General features: G+C 40.2%; 2 protein-coding genes and 1 long non-coding RNA gene across 3 annotated transcripts in view; 2 read left to right on the forward strand and 1 right to left on the reverse strand.

Moving 5' to 3' along the window:
• DNAH6 (dynein axonemal heavy chain 6) overlaps nt 1-975 on the reverse strand; it is a 368,310-nt gene extending 367,335 nt beyond the window's left edge. The window contains exon 1 of the mRNA XM_050754693.1: nt 881-975. The gene's annotated coding sequence lies outside the window, so the exon portion shown is untranslated. The remainder of the gene's footprint in view (nt 1-880) is intronic.
• Nucleotides 976-1,072: 97 nt separating this feature from the next.
• The window catches only part of SUCLG1 (succinate-CoA ligase GDP/ADP-forming subunit alpha), a 36,303-nt gene continuing 17,654 nt past the window's right edge, over nt 1,073-19,721 (forward strand). Inside the window, exons 1-4 of the mRNA XM_050754698.1 lie at nt 1,073-1,375; nt 12,309-12,412; nt 17,512-17,628; nt 19,416-19,628. Of these exons, the coding sequence (XP_050610655.1) occupies nt 1,279-1,375; nt 12,309-12,412; nt 17,512-17,628; nt 19,416-19,628 (531 nt within the window). The 5' untranslated portion in view covers nt 1,073-1,278. The remainder of the gene's footprint in view (nt 1,376-12,308; nt 12,413-17,511; nt 17,629-19,415; nt 19,629-19,721) is intronic.
• Nucleotides 1,798-3,893, forward strand: LOC126934169 (uncharacterized). The gene is made up of 2 exons (XR_007718853.1): nt 1,798-2,074; nt 2,189-3,893. It is a non-coding gene; the product is annotated as an uncharacterized LOC126934169 (long non-coding RNA).

The following is a 19,721-nucleotide window of genomic DNA, read 5'->3' on the forward strand; positions in this document are numbered from 1 at the left end:
AATACAAATTTTCATTAAAAGTGTACTGAAATTATACTTTTTGTCATCATTTTATCAATTAAATGAAACTAAACATATAACTCAGTTCACGAAGAATTTTGCTATATAAAATAGCAAGGGATTTTCTATTTATTTGCTATAAAAATGTCCAATTTGTTATAATGGATATATCTGGAAACCACTGATACTATTTAACTCTGAGTAATTTAATTATCACAAGAACATGATCCGTGATCGAGGAGTTTATTTGCAGTGAAGTCCAACCTGATAATGGCAATAATTGGATCATAAAGGAAGTATTGGGCAATCTCCTTGGGTAATCCCACTCATCCATCCCACAGCTCAGTGCCAATTATAATGACTACCTAAGTAAATTAGGATTGCAATTTTATTGACAATTCTGATGAGGAATCTCAGGAGCACGATTTTCGGCAGAGACGCAGATTACTTCATCTCTTGTTTACCTTTTGACTCTGGGACTCCCTGAGGTTCCTTCTAAAGCTGTTACAGAAGAGGGAACTGTTTGTCCAAACAGGGAGCAAAGTCGCATTTGACCTCGAATTTCAGCCCTTAGGATACCCAGGGAATAAACAGTCATACACTTACTGCTAGTCAAACACTGCATGATTATTTAACTAGAAACTCCACATTCCAAGAAATTAACTGTCACTAAGATAACTTTTGGTTTTTCTCATCACGTCTTTCCCTTCACATGCCACCAGCGCCAGTTCGAATTCCCGTCCCCAGAGGCAACCCTTCCGGGTCCAGGCACAGGTACGCGGTGAGAAATATTATTCTTTCTAATAGCAAACGAGGAAAACGAAGGGGGGAAGAGATGGGCCTGGGATACAAAGTTCTGGCACTGCTCTTCGCACCTCACCTCGCTGTTTCTTCCCTCCTAGTCTTCAAGTCCCTTGTCTCCCCGGTCTCACTGCCGCTCTCCCCTCGCTCCCTTCCCGCAGCCTCACTCAAAACCTACGAACCAGTCGCGGCCGTCAGACTACATTGCCCACAATGCCACGCGCCGGCCAGTCTCACGTGGGGGTTTACCCCCAGCTGCTGTTATAATTCATGTTAATCAAACCCACATTTCTAGGAAGGAGCCGAGTTATTATCTGCCTCTCCGACAGGATGCCTCTTTGTCTTCACCTGCCATCGCCGCTGTTCCGTGAAGAATCCTCTGTAGAAGGAAATTTGTTCAGGCGACTGCTGTGGCCACCCTCCGCCTAGGCCTCTGTCCCTGTGAGGTCCCCGGGGGCCTGGGAGTGTCATTGGCGGATGACCGCGACCCTTGCGGCTGCCGCTGACATCGCTACCATGGTCTCCGGCAGCAGCGGCCTCGCAGCCGCCCGTCTGCTGTCGCGCAGCTTTCTCCGTGAGTCCGGCCAGGACTGTCTTCCTTGCGCCCGCGGGTTCTTGGCCTCGCCGGACCCAGCGTCCTGGCCCAGGCGGCGGCTGGGCCCTCAGGGCGGGACCTCGGCGGGGGCCTGGGAGCGGTTTGGGATTCCGGCTTCAAGTCGGCGACCCCTACGGAGGAAGGAGCTTTGCTGGATACGTGGGGTGGGGGGCATGACTTAGGCCGCTGGTAGATGGAGATACTGGGTGGCTGAGCCAGGATTCGGGTCTGGGAGCCCTGTAAATTTGGAAGCTTGCTTTCGGCCCAGCGGTGACAAGTGACAGGGTGGGGGTGGCGTCTAGACTGGCCTTATTTGGAGTTGGGGGTGAAGAGGTGGGGAAGGTAAGTGTCTGGGTTGAGAGGTAGGGGAAGTGTCTCACTAGGAAGTTGGGGGATGAGGCTGTCCCTAGTACGGAAAGGTCCTACACTTCGAATTCCCCCTCCGCAAGATTGTACGTCAGGGGAAAGATAGTTTTACACAGAGTGGGTCGGCATAGCCGCATAGACTCCTAGAAGCTTATGGTTGGCTGGGACCTAAACCAGCTTATTTGCAGTGCCTCCAACAGGCGGTTTGTGGACACATCAGTTCCCGAAAACTTAGCACCCAAGGTTGCTAGTCTTTGAGACACGCTGACTATGGAAAATTCTTGCTATATTCAAAGTCTCTGTGCTTGTCAGGTAGGTTATAGTAGAAAGAAACTTTGTAATCATCCACATCAGGGTTTGAAATCTGGCTAGTCCCTTTTCAGTCTGTGTAATAACCCTGGACACTTTTCTTAATCTGTTTTTCAGTGTTTCCAATCACATGAAAATATTAACACATTTCAGTGAGCCTGAAGCACCATCACTTGTAAGGTGGACCATTATTTTGTTTACCACTAACAAAAACGATTGCTTATTAAAATTGTGACACACCAGTGGTTGTCACATGTATCCTGGTTTTTTAAAAAGTGAAAAAAAATGTGCGTTTTAGCAATGATGATGTACAGGATGATCTGGCTTCACTGCAGAATAAGTGGAGCAATTTATATAAAGTATCTCGTATGTAATAAAGTTAGTTTTCTTTTTCCGGTTTGTTCGTAATTCTGCTTGTACTGAGTATTTTATGAGACTTAATTCCTTTCTTGAGAAGATTACATTCTAAAAGTGTGCATTGATGAGTGTGCACTCAGTAGCTAACACTTAGTTGCCAATCACTTGAGGACAAAGGTCTGGCTAGATAATGTTAGCAAGTATGAAATAGTTGGTTTGTTTGGTAAAGCTTTCTGGAGATTCTTGAGGGTGTTGTAGGCAGAAGGACAAAAAGAATTCGTTATACCCAGTAATCACTCAGGGCAATAGAGTTTGAGCACCAAGAATGAAGTATATTGAATATGGTTTTAAACCAGCTTAATTTGAATAGATAGTGGGTTAGAATGTAGAAGATCAGGTGCGCAGCACAACCACTGTGGTGGGAAACCCCAGGAAGAAGTTCCCCACCTGTGTCTTTCGCTTCTGTGGTCTTGCTAGTCTGAGGTTCTGCAAGATCCTAGCCTCAGGTAGTTCTGCTGTCTAGAAAAATCTAGAGAATAAAGGAAGAGTGTCTAAAAGATCTAGCTCCTTACTCCACCCTTAGCAGAACTCTCAGTCCTCTTCCCACAGAAGTGGAAGTTCGTTCTTAGACTCCCAGGATCACTTGGCTTTAGAGTGACCATCTGGTTAAGTTTTGTTATTGGAGTGGGCTTGAATTATCTAAGTCATGTGATTAACTTATTGTTAAGGGTCTGAGATCTAAACCAAGATATATTCTATATCAAGAGGGGTTATGGACAACAATGTTTAATGTATAAACACCTCTAAATTCACAAAACTCTAACTCCTATTTCCCATGCCACATTTCTGAGCCCATTTTCACTCCCACTAGAAAAATAGCAGCTCCAACATCACCTTGCAAACTTTTTTTTTTTAAAGGGGCCAGAAATTATTTAGACTGTGAAGCTAATAGAGCTGCAGATGTTAGGGAATTTTGTTCCCTCTGTTAAGTTTAAACTTATGGTACGTTACTTGCTGAAGGTCATAGTGTTGCAATATTGATTAGAGTTAACAGCAACAACAACAAAAAACTCAAGTGAACACTGGTAATTGTCTTTCAGAGCCCTGTTTTACAGCTTATGAGAAAAGGAAAAGGGGCCTGGCACAGTGGCTCATGCCTGTAGTCCCAGCACTTTGGGAGGCTGAGGCGGGTGGATCACAAGGTCAGGAGTTCAAGACCAGCCTGGCCAAGATGGCGAAACCCCATCTCTACTAAAAATACAAAAATTAGCCGGGTGTGTAATCCCAGCTACTCAGGAGGCTGAGGCAGGAGAATTGCTTGAACCCGGGAGGTGGAGCTTGCAGTGAGCTGAGATCGTGCCACTGCACTCCAGCCTGGGCGACAGCGTGAGACTCTCAAAAAAAAAAAAAAAAAAAAAAAAAAAAAAAAAAAGGAAAAGGATCCAGTTGAAGTGGAGAGAGAAAATACAATGTAAAATGAGAAAGATTTCTTCCATGGGAAAGTTTAAGGATTTCATAAGCACCCTTAAAGTTGAAATAGTGACGTTTTAAGAGAAGCATAAAGTAATGCAAGGTCTTTTTAAAACTGGTCAGTAGTTTCTGTAACTTGAGTCTTTTAGAATAAATAGGGAATAAGAGCCAGTATTTTTGAACCTCAGAATTTTGGTATTTTAATGCCAGAAAGTAAAGCTTAAAAGCCAACTGGTCCCAAACCTTTGTACGGCAGATGAGGAAATCCCGAAAGTTCCCAGTGAGTATCAGAAGGGGTACTAGCACCCAGGTCTTCTGACTCTGCAGTATCGTTTCCACCAGCATGTACCATGTGATAATTTAAGCTGCTTTCTTCGAAGCTCTGATTTTTTTTGGCAGCCTCAGTGATGTGTTGAGAAGGTGACTATTCTGCTCAAAGGTGTTGCCTTCCTTCTCCCTGTGTTTACCAGGTGTGTAGGCCTGTTTTTAGAATCAGAGATGCATTTAAAGTGTAGTTTGGAAAAGGAGATACTCAACAGTGATGTTTTGGATACTAGTATCTGTTGCCATTGCATCTAACAACCAAATCTTTATTTCAGAAATACAAAATAGCTTTGATTCAAATGTACCAATGTAGCCATGAGAAAGTGATTTGATTTTCTGACATCAAATTTGTTTTTCCATAGAAATGTAATTGGGAATGTTAAAAATAATTTCTCTTAAGTGCAGGGCAACAATTTCATTTCATCAAGGGACTGGCATGCCATAGACCCACATTTTTTTTTTTTTTTTTTAAGACAGAGTCTCGCTCTGTCCCCCAGGCTGGAGTGCAGAGGTGCCATGTCGGCGCACTGCAAGCTCCGCCTCCTGGGTTCACGCCATTCTCCTGCCTCAGCCTCCTAAGTGGCTGGGACTACAGGCACCCGCCACCACGCCTGGCTAATTTTTTTGTATTTTTAGTGGAGACGGGGTTTCACTGTGTTAGCTAGGATGATCTCAATCTCCTGACCTCATGATCCACCCACCTCAGCCTCCCAAAGTGCTGGGATTACAGGCGCGATAGACCCACATTTTTTTACATTATAACATTTCTTACGTTAGGATGTGTCTTATTATTGATATATATGTAATTTTTTTGAGACAGAGTTTTGCTCTTGTTGCTCAGGCTGGAGTGCAATGGCACAGTCTCAGCTCACAGCAACCTCTGCCTCCTGGGTTCAAGCGATTCTCCTGCCTCAGCCTCCTGAGTAGCTGGGATTACAGGTATGTGCCACCATGCCCTGTTAATTTTGTATTTTTAGTAGAGATGGGGTTTCTCCATGTTGGTCAGGCAGGTCTCAAACTCCTGACTTCAGGTGATCCACCCGCCTCATTTTTTCTTTTTTACCAGTAATTAATAGTACGTCTTAAAAATCAATGGTGTGTTATATTTGATGAAATATGGTACTTACAGCTTATTAAACTTCACTTGTAAGTCAATATTAAATGACTTAATGATTCAATATTACATTTGAATAGTGGGTTGTTTGGAGTTTAGGGGTAAGTGGCTGCTAGCTAGTCTGCTGTATTATAAGGTCCTGTAGGTGTAGACTGCAATAGCCTGTGTCTTACATATGCATAATGCATATGGTTAATAAGTGTGCATTTGTTAAATTCATGAGTATATGCATGAATAAATGTTTACCAGGGACACAGTTTGAGAGGTGAGTTGAAGGAGTATTGAGTATTGCATGAATAGAGCCTCGGGTTATTGGTTAGGAGCATGGTACTGGTCATACAAGGCCCATGGTTTGAGTCCTACGCTGGGCAGGTGCTCTTTGACCATACATTGCATCATTCATCCCATCAGCCATCTTATAAATCATGCAGTTACTATTATGGTGAAGAAGACCAGTATGTGGCTGACAGGTACAAATCTGTCACCCCCGTTGAAAACACATCTCTCAGATTACTCAGCCTCTTTCCTTCATTGTCTTTATTACAGTTTGTACTGTTGGTAGTTTTGTTTTTCTTTGTGTAATGTTTAGCTCCTTTACAGGGCAGGAAACTTCACGCGGGTAGGACCCTGAGCCTGTCTTGTTCACCTGTGAATCCCTAGCACCTGACAGATAGCCTGTCACAGTGAACGTCTCAAAGCAGTTTGGTCTACTCATTCTGCATCGGTAATAATAATGGTAATAAAATAGCTCTTAGGGATATAACACTTGCTCTATCCTAGGCACTATTTTAAATGCTTTATATATTACTAACTCATTTAATTCTCACATCAGCCTATGAAGTATATACTATTATTGTCCCTGTTTTACAGTGAGGGCTGCACCTTTACAAATGTATTATATGTTAAAAACTTAGAAGTGTATTTGTGCATACTGCACATTATATGTAGACATGGATTAGTATTTTTATAAATAAACATGTAAGATGTGCACAAGGACATGTAAAAAACATTTTTGGCTAGACTTATTTGATTTTAAAATATGAACTATTTTTTCTCTCTTTTTAGGGAAAGATTTGCCTTTGTGTTCATGTAGGGTTATAAACCCAGTTTTGAAAGTGTACCAGACACTGTGCTACCTGGTGCCAATTTAAGGAGTAATTTCATATTAACATCACAGCCTCCTAGGGGCAGGTGTTATCCCACTTTTAGATGGGAAGACTAAGGCTAAGGGAGATCAAAAGATATGCTCTGGGTTACATGGCTGCTGAAAGGCAGAGCATAAACTCAAGACCAGGCCTGTCTGATTCCTGTGATGATATTCTCAGCTGCTCCTAGGATGCAGTCCCAAGGTTAAGCTGGATAATTTCTAAGAATCTGAAGATAAGGAGGTGGCCTAGGATGTGACAACTATAGCATTCGCCATCAGAAACTATTCCTGGTGGCCAACCTCACCTTTCCTGCTCTAATATTTAATTTAAAATACTTATTTTCGGCTGGGTATGGTGGCGCATACCTGTAATCCCAGCACTTTGGGAGGCTGAGGCAGGCGGACCACTTGAGGTCAGGAGTTTGAGACCAGCCTGGCCAACATGGTGAAACCCCGTCTCTACTAAAAGTACAAAAAAATTAGCTGGGTGTGGTGGTATGGGCTTGTAGTCCCAGATACTCAGGAGGCTGAGGCAGGAGAATCCCTTGAACCCGAGAGGTGGAGGTTGCAGTGAATTGAGATTGCACCACTGTGCTCCAGCCTGGGCTACAGAGTAAAACTCCATCTCAAATAATAATAATAATAATAATACTTATTTCCTTCTTATTAGTAAAGCTAGGCATCTCATCATATATTGATTTGTAGTTTGTCATCCATTGTGTTTCTTGTTCATGGTCTTTATCAGTTTTTCTCTTAGGCTTTGAGCTCCACTTTTTGCTGGCTCTTCCTGTTGCCCAGGTTAATTCCTTGTCTGTTAAATGTTATGAAAACACTCCCCTGGTCTGTCATTGCCTTTAACTCTGCCTATGGTGTGTTTTACTCAGTCTGAATGTTTTCTTTTTTCATGTAGGGAAATATTCAATTTGTATTACTGCTTTTGGGTTTCATTTATTTAAAAAAATGTTAGCATGGCATTTGTACTAGATTAATGTAGCTTTGGGGACTGCCAGCAGCATTTTAGGGCTGAACTTCCATGCAGTCTCTATATGAATTTTAGAGAAACCTATTGTCTTTATATGTACAAAAAAGATAGAGGGTTCTTTTCCCTCTTTCCTGATACGTGGGAGTTCAAGATTGACTTTTTCCAACTCACTGTAAAAGAGATGAACCTTATGATGTTTAGTTTGGTGTAAGTGTTTCTTTTGGAGACCCTTTTTCTTGTCCTGTAATTAAGTGAAATGCTTCCCATGCACCTATTGTGTGTAAGTAACTGACTTAGGAGATGAGATGAATAAGACATGGTCCTGACACTCATGGAGTTTACAGTTAGCAGTGCGAAAAGTATTTAGATGGTACTTGAAATAATCTTGAAATAAATTTAAGCTTAGATAATTTCACTTAGAAATAATGTGATAAAGAGAGTAAGGATATATGTGCACTCAGTAGTGTACTGTGTGATGGTGAAAGTGTTCATAGCTTCTATTCTTAATCTCAGATCCCTTTTAAAGTCCCCCATTATTTTCATAAATCATATATATCATGTGAAGATACAGGAATTCTTGACTGTAGTGTTTTATTTAAATGTTAATTTATATGGATTAACGTAAGTGAAATTCTCAGGAAGTTGAGGACATTAAATCTTTAATTGAAAGGTAAGAGATATTTGCAAGATGGTTTGGCTACCAATGTATGCCTTGTGTTCTAAATTTCACTTTAGGAAGTCACTTACTCTAGTAATTTGATGGCTTTGTCACAGAGGTCAGGATTGTATTTAAAACCAAAAATGATTAAGTTGAGTTAAGCAGTGGACAGTGGAAGATTTGCACTGTGAACTACTTTGCATTCTCCAGCAGAAGCAGAGTAGGCTATTTTTAATTACTTAAGGTATTTGCTTGATAATTTGGGTGGAGAAGAAATTCATTAGGGAAAGAAAGTGTAGAGTCAGTTTGATTTTAATATTTATAGCAGCTAGTGGTTTGCACTCTTTACCAGCCCAAATTAAGGAGAGTGGTAGAAGGATTCTAGGAGGGAAGGTGGGGGTATGGGGAGTCTGCTTTTGTGGGGAATCTCAAGCCTGGAATTCTGGGCCTTAAATTAGTTAAGGTGGGGAGGAATGAGGAGAATGACAGTGATTTAACATTTGGTGAGTTTTACTTGGAAAAGCGTATTTTGCGTTATTTCCATTTGAATGCAAATACAGCAACAAAGAATTTCCTTCATTCTATGATGTCAACAATAGTAAGACTTGTCATTGATTTGATAATAGTATTGCCTCAAATATATCCACCAGTTGTTAGGTGTGTCATGGTAGCATGGAGTGGCAGGAGACTGAGAATTGGTTCTCTCTGGAGTGTGTTACCTCAAGCTGTTGAGGAGGCAGAAATTAAGGTGAGGAGTATTACATCATATAGCTCACCTTCAGGTCCTCCTTACAACCATGACAGGTTGGGGAGCATGCTTGATATAAAGGGCCTGGGGTAGGGTGGATTCATCTTCTGGTATAGGTTGAGTTTCTGGGATTCAAAAGGCATTTGTGGTGATTATGGTATACCATCATGGCTTGCTGGGCTACTCACGGTTTTCCACTGGGTTTTAGAGTCTGCTCTGATTGCCAACATTTCTCACTTGGCTGGCCTAACATATTACAGCAGTATTCTAGAAAAGGAAGCATATGATGGTCCATGATTCCTTGTCTGGATCTCCTGTGACAAGTTAATTCCTACTGTGCAGGTGCAGCTATCAGTTTAGATGATAGGGGCTCAAGTTAGGTAGCATGGGCCAGGGCTGGGGCAGAGGTGAAGAGAGTTTTTAGTTGTGGAGAGGTCATAACAGTGGACCAGGAACCAGATGAACCTCTTTCCTTTCTTTAGGAGCTTGGAGATCAAGTTATTGGGGGTTTTAGTAGTGAACTGCTGATAACCTAGGTTTCAATTTGGAGGTAATCTCAATGAGGGATTCATTCCTTAACTCCACCTCTCACACATACATAGACTTCTCTACCTTGAATAGGTGTGGGGAGTTTACCCCAAATTCCCAAGGCTTTTTTGTTGTTGTTGTTATAGTACTTTACACACTAAGCAGTTATGGCCGACTTTTATATCAGTTCATATAGATTGTGAGTTATTTGAGGGCTGAGACACTGTCATTCGTCACTTTATCCTTGACACCTGACATTATGGCTTGGTATAGGTACTCCCTAAATGTTGATTGAATCAATGAACGAACTCACATTTCAGTACAGATGATAACCTTGCCTGGCATCATACAGGTTTCTTGTCAGGATGAAATGTGATCAGGAATTTCACTTTCTTGCCATTGAATATATTTCTTGGATTTGCCTGTAAGATGATAATAGTCTATTAGTTCCAGCTTATCTAGAAGTGGGTCTGTATGAGCCTAGGCCTGGTGTGTAGATGGGGAGATCACACATGCATGAGTGCACACACATCTACACGTATGCATTAGAGGTTTCCCAAGATTTACTTCATTAGATGCTGTAGGCTCTCAGGGGCATTGCATAGACTAATACTAAAAGGCCAGGGGATTGGGAGGTGAGCTGCTGTTTATCACACTTCTGATACACTTTTTATGAGCACCAAAGATGTGATGTTGTAAAATCTTGTGCTCCCTAGAATTGATCCAGGAGATCTGGAGTTACTATGAGAAAGCAGAGATCTTCGTTGGTCTGTTATTGGAGCTGTGCTTTAGGGACACAGACAGACCTGTCTTTTCTCAGGGTGACTTCTGCTCCTTTCAAAGGAGAAGTGAATTGTCTGATCTATGTTAAGTTAGTGAGTATAAGAGTACTGGTGCAGGCCGGGCGTGGTGGCTCAAGCCTGTAATCCCCCAGCACTTTGGGAGGCCGAGACGGGCGGATCACGAGGTCAGGAGATCGAGACCATCCTGGCTAACCCGGTGAAACCCCGTCTCTACTTTAAAAATACAAAAAACTAGCCGGGCGTGGTGGCGGGCGCCTATAGTCCCAGCTACTCGGGAGGCTGAGGCAGGAGAATGGCGTGAACCCGGGAGGCGGAGCTTGCAGTGAGCTGAGATCCGGCCACTGTACTCCAGCCTGGGCGGCAGAGCGAGACTCCGTCTCAAAAAAAAAAAAAAAAAAAAAAAAAGAGTACTGGTGCAGAACCAAACTTTACCCAGAAAAAGTATTTTATATGAACAAGTAGGGACTCCAGATATCCTGATCACAACATCTGATCTTATAATCAAATTTTCTACCTTCTGGTCTGAAAACATATGATATGATAATGATATGATATGATATGATACATGAAATGATATGAACCTTTGTTGAAGATTCAATGGGAGGGACTGGTAAAGCCGGTTCTTCTACTAGGCAGGAATTGTAGCAGGGTAGGAAAGGGTATAGCTTCTACACAAATATCATGGTTGTAGGTGTTCAGCTGGGAGAAGTGGGAGCCAAGGGCAAGGATGGGTCTGGAGTGCAGCACTGGCGAGGGTGGGCTGTGCTGCACAGCTCAGTAGGGACAGGGTGTCAGGCCATAAATCCCTGCTGTGTCCACTGGCCTGGAGTCAGATGCTTAGCTGTGACTGCTGTGCCAGAACTTGACCTGCAAAGCCCATGGCCCCTTGTTGATCACAGTCTCGTCTGAGAAAGCTGTCTGTTACATAGCGGTTCTTTGTGTGTACCAAATGTTATCCAGGTGGTAAGGGCTAAATCTGGGCCTGTCTCTTCCCTGGAGGTGTAATGGATTCCAGATACTTCCGCCAGAAGCAGATGTTGTTGCTCTTTCAGTTATGGAATGTGAGGTCAGGACTTAGGTGGGCATGAGGCAGTGATTTAAGGCAGAAAGCATGGAGTGGACTCTGGGCAAATATGTGACAGGTGTTCTTTTTTTGTTGTTCAATAGAGACTACTCCTTGTGTTCTTTACTTGGGCTGGCTTCGTGGACTACCACAATGATAGGCAGAAGGCCTGGCTACTTTGAAAGGGCCAGGGATGGGCCACAGAGAAGTCAGGTTGGTAGTATTAATGGACGTTTAGAAGGTAGCCCACAATTTTAAGTCATCTATGTTCCTCCTCCTGTGTTTTGAAACATGGGGAGCTGGTTGTAGTAACTACTTAGATTTCTCAATTAATTTCCCTTTTAGGTAGGTTGCTTCAATAACCTAGGTTTGTTTTTTAAAACAAGCTTTTTCCTCTCTTGTCTACTTGCCTATTTATTTTATTTTCCCTGTTTCTTTTATACATGAGTTCATATCAGAAGACATTAAGTGATTTTTGATTGTATTTTAGATAAGTTTTATCCTATGACTTAACATTTAATATGTTGTTCCTACTAGAAAATAAGTTGCTGAGCAATTTTTACTTGTATTCCTGACAAAGTTTGCCTCTTAGCTTACCTATTTAAAGGTATTAGGCTTCAAAAATTTGGGTCAAATGGGGAAACATGTGGCTCTTTAGTAAACAGTATTAAAAGGGGTGACACTTCGTTTTCAGTCCCTGGATTTAATTTTAACCATTTATCTTTGAGCCCCAGTTTTTTTCTAGGAAATAAAAATGATAAACATTAATTTTTTCCTTAGTTCAGAAAAAAACTACAAGATCATGGTTCTTGATAAAGAGGGGATCCTGGAGAATGGAACAATGTCTTTTATGTTTGTTTTTCTAACTTATTACTGTGGTCACTGTGTCTTATTTAAAAGGTGACATTTAGGTTTGCTGTGATCACAGGATAGCTCGTGCATTAGAGGATTTTGTGTGTGTGTGATCAAGTTGAATTATTGTTCAAAAGTTTAGAAAAATTATAACGTGCCTTTTTTTTTTTTTTTGGTTTTTTACGTCTTAGTGGCACAGAATGGAATTCGGCATTGTTCCTATACAGCTTCTCGGAAACATCTGTATGTTGATAAAAATACAAAGATTATTTGCCAGGGTTTCACCGGCAAACAGGTATGTATATCTAGGTTTTTATTTTGAAATGTAGACTAGAGATATAACAAATTAACAATTTTTTTATTTTTAATATCACAAAAATAACACATGATTGTTGCAGAGACATGTACTGTACAGTAATGGGGTTGTATCTCAGGAGGTTAGTTGCTATTGTCGGCCTATAACATAAAAATTGTGTTTAAACTTACCTTGCAAAGGAGTATATTGTATGCTTACTAGGAGTATATTGTGCTGGAGGCCTATCCACTTTCTTTCAGCAAATACGACACTAATGATTTTCCTCCAATGTTGAAACAGATCACCGTTTCTTTGACTAAGCACTAGGTAAACTAGATTCTTGTGTTTAGGTTTTGTACAAACAGACAAAAAGCCATATTGTTAAACACAGAATCCGCATTCAGTGTGGAGAAATGCTCAAACCCAGAGAGGCTCATGGGTACTGAGACAAGCAGAAGAACCAGCCCACTGACTTTTCCCATCTTATGCTTTTCTGGGACCATGGCCTGGGACTAGCAGGCAAAATTGCCTGAAGTGTTTTAATTTGTTCTCATTTATTGATATTCATTCTCTCATCCTCTTTCCTGTTCACATCACAGATTTTGTATAAGTGTAAATAAATATATCTGTGATGAGATTCTATAATAAAATGCCACATAAGAATCTTCTTTCCTTTTTCCTACCTTTCTACTCCCCGGGAATTCCTTCTGTTAACAAGTTGGCATGTATCCTTTCAGATATTTTTCTTGTGTATACTAACACATTTATAGGTGTTTTGTAGTGTTTATTATACAGAACTATATATATTTATATAATATTATCCAGCATATAATATATATACAATCCATATTTCTATAAAACAGATACCTAAAAGTTAAATTGGATGTCACATGGTCTGTGTATTTATAATTTTAATAGCTACTGCTAAATTGAACTTTAAAACATTGGAACAAATTTATACTTCCACCATAGTAGATGCACAGAATTTTTTAAAATGAGGGAATACTATCAAATCAATTAGAGTATAACCACGTATCTTAACCCAAAGTATCCCTTTTTTATTATTAAAGGAGATATGGCAAGATAAAAACAGTCAATTTTTAAAAAATAATTTAAGGTTAATGATTTTTCTGTAATTAAAAGAATTGTCTTGTCAATTCTTCAGTATTTTGGCAATCTAGAGCAGAGGTCAGTAAACATATTCTGCAAAAGGTCAGATTGTAAATATTTTAGGTTTAGTGGGTCATACAGTCTCTGTTACAACTACTCAAAAGCATTTTAACAGCAAAAGCAGCCATAGAAAATATTGTCAATGAATGGACCTGGGTGCATTCTGATAAAACTCAATTTACAAAACCAGGTAGTGGGCCAAATCCTATAGACTGCAGCTAGCAGGTTGTTTCATGTGAAATGGTCCTTTGCTTTTCTATTTTTTTTTCTGAAATGACAGGGCACACAAATGTGTTGCAGTAGACCTTTCTTCTTTTTCTTCTTCCAGTCCTCTATTACCATAAAAAAAAAAATCCACCAATAACAAAAAAATGAAACACCCATAAAACCTTGAAATTTTGTTCCTCGTAAAAATGGCAGGGTGTGGTGGCCCACACCTGTAATCCTAGCACTTTGGGGAGCCAGAGTAGCAGGATTGCTAGAACCCAGGAGTTTGAGACCAGCCTGGGCAACATAGTGAGACCCATCTCTACAAAAAATAGAAAAATTAGCTGGCTGTGGTGGCGCATGCCTGTGGTCCCAGCCACTCAGGAGGCTGAGGTGGAAGGATCACTTAAGTCCAGGAGGTTGAGGCTGCAGTGAGTCATGATTGAACCAACTTGGGTGACAGAGTGAGACCCTGTCTCAAAAAAGAAAAAAAATAGGTTTATTCTGATAGCCAAATAATGTTATGTATGCCACTTCCCTTATATACATTCTAAGGAAAGTAGATCTTCGTCCAAGATTTGAAGTGCATTCTATCATCCCCTTCCCAACTGATGTTATATTCAGCCTGTTTTTTGTTATATATTAATATTATTAGCATATAATCAGATGTTTGATTAACCCAAATTCTCCACGTAAATTTATTATATATAATTTTGTTTTTCTGTTTGCCAAATATTATATGATTCTATGACATTTTAAGCTCTGAGGTTTTTTGTAAAATCCATTGCCCATGGTGTAAGCACTATTCAGAACTGTCTCTGTGTTCTAAATAAGGTAATGGTTTGCCTAAATATTTAAATCAAAGGGTAGTTTTAGTGTTTTTCAGTTACCTGCAGTTAACATTGTTTCTCATTCACTCTCCTTTTTTTTTGTTTTTGTTTTTAAAGTTAAGTGAGAGCATTAATTGCCTCAGGTTTGTTGATTCAGATTCATTATAGAGATAATGATGATGTCTGAAGTTTAGAACTTACTTCCACAGTAAATCTGCATATTGCCTCATTAGTTTTTCTCAGTACACACATTGTTCTACATATGAATGAAAAATCTTTGTATTTTTAGAGTATGTTTCAGCAATGCAGTTTTCCAGTGGGTGCCATCTTGTTTCTTTTACTGGGTTTATAAGCTGCTAAAATTATTACTATTCCTAACTGTGTACTGGCTGATGATAATTGTAAAACTAAGGAAAATAAGCTTATTTTGAATAGATGTGATATTCCTGTTTAGCACTACTTTAGGATTAAAATTTGGTACTTTTGAGTTTACCTGGCAGTGTAGTCTAGAGCAGTGCTTCTCAGTGTCTGTAGCAAAAAAACAGTGTAGGTGTTTGTTTTTAATTTTCAGTCTAATGTAGATCAATATTTTAATAAAATACAATAAAAGCTGTAGCAATGTCATACTGCTTTATTTGCAAACATTTTTACTTTTTTAAAAATTAGATTTTCCCCCTCCCTCTCCCCCTTCCTTCCTTCCTTTTTTTGTTGTTTTTCTTTTTCTTTTTCCTCTTACCTCATTGCAGAGCAGCAAGTCTGCAAACTATGCTTTGAATAGCACTGCTTTAAGAGAGAGAGCAAGCACTGGCCTGTGGTTCTTTCAAAACCCTGCCCCTGACTTTAGACAAGTTAATTAACATGCTTGGGGTCAAGTTTCCTATTTTGAAAAATAATTTGAATCAGAAAATTTCTGAAGTCCTTCCTAAGGCCCTGATTTGTATTCCTTTAATAGAACGTAAATAGTTGGGACCGCATTTTGAAGGTGCTTGAAATGACCACATTGATTCATTCATTTTTCAACAGCTATTTATTGAGTGCCTACTGTATGTTGTTTTAGGTGTCATATTGCAATGAACAAAGTAGACATAAATCACTGTCTTCATGGAATTTACATTTTAGTGGTTGGGGGGGAATATATCAACAAAATCAGTGAGTATATTATGTGGTATGTTACAACGTATAATTGCTATGGAAGAAATAAGCCGGGGAAAGGAGGAGTGTGTGTAGTCCTGGTGGTTAGGATGGAGGAGAGGGCGATTTTATATCAGGTGGTCAGCAAAAGCTTGATCTCTGAGTTAAGATGTAAAGGAGACGTAGGAGTGAACCAAGTGGATATCTTAGGGAAGGATATTCCATGCAGAGGACACAATGAGGCCATGAGGCAGGCGTGTGCCTGCTGTGTGTGGAAGCCGCAAGGCCAGCGTGGCTGGAGTGTAATAAGGAGGCAGGTACGGGATTCTGATGTGGGGAGACAGCTTGTATATTGACTTGTAGGCCAGTATATGGAGTTTGGCTTTTACTTGACTGAAATCTGAAACAATCAGAGTGTTTGATTAGAGGAGTACTATGATCTTCCTTATGTTTTCACCAGATCACTCGGGCTGCTATGGAGATTAGATTGAAGGGGAGCAAGGGCAATAACCCATTAAGAGTTGAAGTGACTTAGACCAAGGTAATAGCAGTAGAAGGGGGAGGAGTTGTTGATTGTACTTTGAAGATAGAGCAATAAGATCTACTGATGGATCTAATATGGTACATATGAGAAAGAGAATAATCAAGGACGACTTCAGTATTTTTGGTCTGATTATCTGTGAGGCATGAAGTTGTCTTTAACTGAGATAGGGTAGATGGAGGGGGAGTGATCGGGAACTCAGTTTTGGACATGTTGAGTTTGAGATACCTGCTAGTTCTCAAAGTGGAGGTGTCAGGTAGGCAGTTGACAATGTGAGTATGGAGTTCAAGGCTTAGACATATGTGGGGGGTGTGTGTCTTTGTGTATGTGGGAGGGGTCACCATATGGATGATATGTATTGCCGTGATACGGGATGACATCACCAAGGGTATGAATTTAGATGAAAAAGAGAAGTCTAAGGAGAGAGAAAGAGAAGAGGGTAAGTCGAACCCCAGAAGCCTAGTGAAAATGAATCTCTCAGTCCTTGGAGCTGTTTTTGGTTGTCATTAAGTGGATGGAGTTATGACAGTTAGGAGGGTATGCTACTGGCGTCTAATGAGTGGAGCCCATGGTTGCTGCTAATTGTCCCACTAGGCACTGGATGACCTCTCATAAGAAAGAATCATCCTGTCCAAAATGTCAATAATGCTGAGACTGATGAGGAAAAGTGAATGGATAGAGAAATATAGGTTGCTGGGTGGGCAGTATTAAAGGCTTACTTAAGATGAGTGATCATTAATTTAAAATGATACCAGTTGACATGTTTTTTTTTCCCCCTAGCCACTTTCTGGCTGCACATGTATAGACTTAGAGTAGGGGGAAAATTGGATATAACCCAGGTTTTGGTTTTGCCAGAGATTTAAGTTGAAGTGACAGAAAGCCAAGGTTGTTGTGGGAGGGTGATGATCTACCATGGATTTTAAACTGAGGAGTGTGAGCCCCTGAGGAGTTGAGAAACAGGAAGTTTCTGGTCATCAGCCAAGTTTGAAAACGGAATCAAAGAGGCCCTTGTTTATAGCTATTTTGGTTTTTCAGAGGCTTGTTTTGCTTCAAGGTTCAAAGCTATGTTTAGTACATTGATGGGAATGCTTCGTATATGTTATTGTCTGGGAATAGCTAACCTATTTGTTTTTCTTTTCCTAAGTTGCCAAGATTGCTTTTGCTTCTCTTGGGCTTTCCAGTCTACGGTTTCTCATGGATCTTGTGCTTTTTCCCCTCAGGGCACCTTTCACAGCCAGCAGGCATTGGAATATGGCACCAAACTCGTTGGAGGAACCACTCCGGGGAAAGGAGGCCAGACGCATCTGGGCTTACCTGTCTTTAATACTGTGAAGGAGGTAATTAGTGGTATCTGAGTTTGGCAAGATAAGAAAATCAAGGGAAGAGCAAGCATTCTTTGGGTAGAGATCTTAATTATGTTTCTTTTGGGAGAGTCACTTGCTGTTTGAAAATTCAGTAACGTAGAGAAATTTGAATTGCCCTCAAAACCTGTGTGTCATTTTTGTTTTTAGATACGCATCAGCTATTAAGGGAGGAAGTACTGTGGCCAGGCTCCTGTTTGGCTTTTTACGTTTCCTTACCTTTCTTCTTCCAGTGTGTTAGTAGTACAAATGTCAGCAACCACCCCTTAATTCTTCCTGAGTGGGGACTATGCAGCAGGCACTGTGCTAGGTAGTTCATTCAAATTGCCCCATTCAGGCCTCACCACAACCCTCAGAAGTAGGTGCTGTTATCATCCTCATTTTAATGGTAAGGATGTTACTAGTGCAAAGAGGTTAGAGATCTCGCCCATGGTCTCACAGCTGATTAGAATGGCTTGGAGTTAAGAGTGGTCCCATGTGAATAAACTAAATTGTAGAGTCAGATTTACAAATCACAGTGTCCTAGATTCTCCTCAAACTGCTGATTTCTTAATAGTTACCTTTTAAAATTATTTTTAAGTTAAACTTTAATTATTTGTTACAAAACTGATAGGTACTTTTTGTAAAACTTCAGATGATACAAAAGGTAAGTAAATTATACAGTGTTTCTGACATCTCAGATTTTGCTTCTGTAGGGAGCTAATTTAAGCTCAGTGTGTAGTCTTGCATTCTCTTTTGACTCTTATATGAATAGATACAAAACTGAGAAATTATAGTGTAAATTCTTGGATATTTAATTTTAAAAATCTAGGAAATAAACTTAGTTCTTTGGGATGATGTATTGATCAGCCTTAAATGTATTCTTCCCCTCTTCTTATGCATATTTTTAAGGTATATTTTAAAGCATCACATGTTTTAAAGCACAAATTTAAAGTCCTTCCTGCTGTAAATTCTATTATGGCTGATTTTATAACCTCAAAATATAGAGAGGAGATATTTTTTCACAATTCTTCTAGGTAGACTTTTCTTTTGTCATGAGCCTCTTTTTGCTTTTTTTTTAAAGAAAGTTCTTGTTGCTCAGCAATCCATTTATAATTTATAGTGACACAAGTAGTTGTGACATTTGGAATATTCTATAAGTTTTTTGACAGATATTGTTTTTCACCCATTCTGCTCTTTCAAAGAGCTTTTTGAATGAGTAGGGTTCGTACCTTTCAGCCATATGACTTCCCAGCACAATATTTGCTGTTGTCACAGTCTAGCTTCTGGCAGTATTTGTAGCCTTTAGAGGTAGAAAACTATGTACTGTAGGTACTTTTCAATAAAGTACCTACATCCCCATGATATGACTTTTTTTGGTTCCATACTAGTTTTGATATTTTTTTTGTCTCCCCCTCTATTATCATCTTGAACAGAGTTTTTAAAAATTATTTTTTAATCCCCGGCATCATTTGTGGATGATCTATCAGCATCCTTTGACTCTGTTTACTGTCAAGCTGCTTTCAGGTTTACTGACATGCCATAGAGAGTGAGATGTCATAGAAGCTTTCAATTCACAGTGGCATTCAAATTGGCTGAGAAAGAGCTATGCTTGATTCTGCTCTACTCTGACACTGTAGCGAATTTGAGAATGGGAAGAATGCTATGTCTCTGGGTAGTGTCCTCTTCTTACCCCAAGACATTATTAAAATGATGGTATTGAATTTATTTTACAATGTTTATGATTTAACCAATAATAAAGTGCTTCATTGTTAATGTTTCAGGCCAAAGAACAGACAGGAGCAACGGCTTCTGTCATTTATGTTCCTCCGCCCTTTGCTGCCGCTGCCATTAATGAAGCTGTTGAGGCGGAAATTCCCTTGGTTGTGTGTATCACTGAAGGAATTCCCCAGCAGGACATGGTACGAGTCAAGCACAAACTGCTGCGCCAGGGAAAGACAAGGCTAATTGGGCCCAACTGCCCTGGAGTCATCAATGTGAGTGCAAAAAATAAAAAGAAACCCAGATTAAGCCTCTCACAGGGCTAAACAGCTTTGAGTGAATGCGAGTGTATTTGTGTGTGTGACCTG

Source organism: Macaca thibetana, chromosome 13, assembly GCF_024542745.1.
Source record: "Macaca thibetana thibetana isolate TM-01 chromosome 13, ASM2454274v1, whole genome shotgun sequence".
NCBI classification, from domain to species: domain Eukaryota; kingdom Metazoa; phylum Chordata; class Mammalia; order Primates; family Cercopithecidae; genus Macaca; species Macaca thibetana.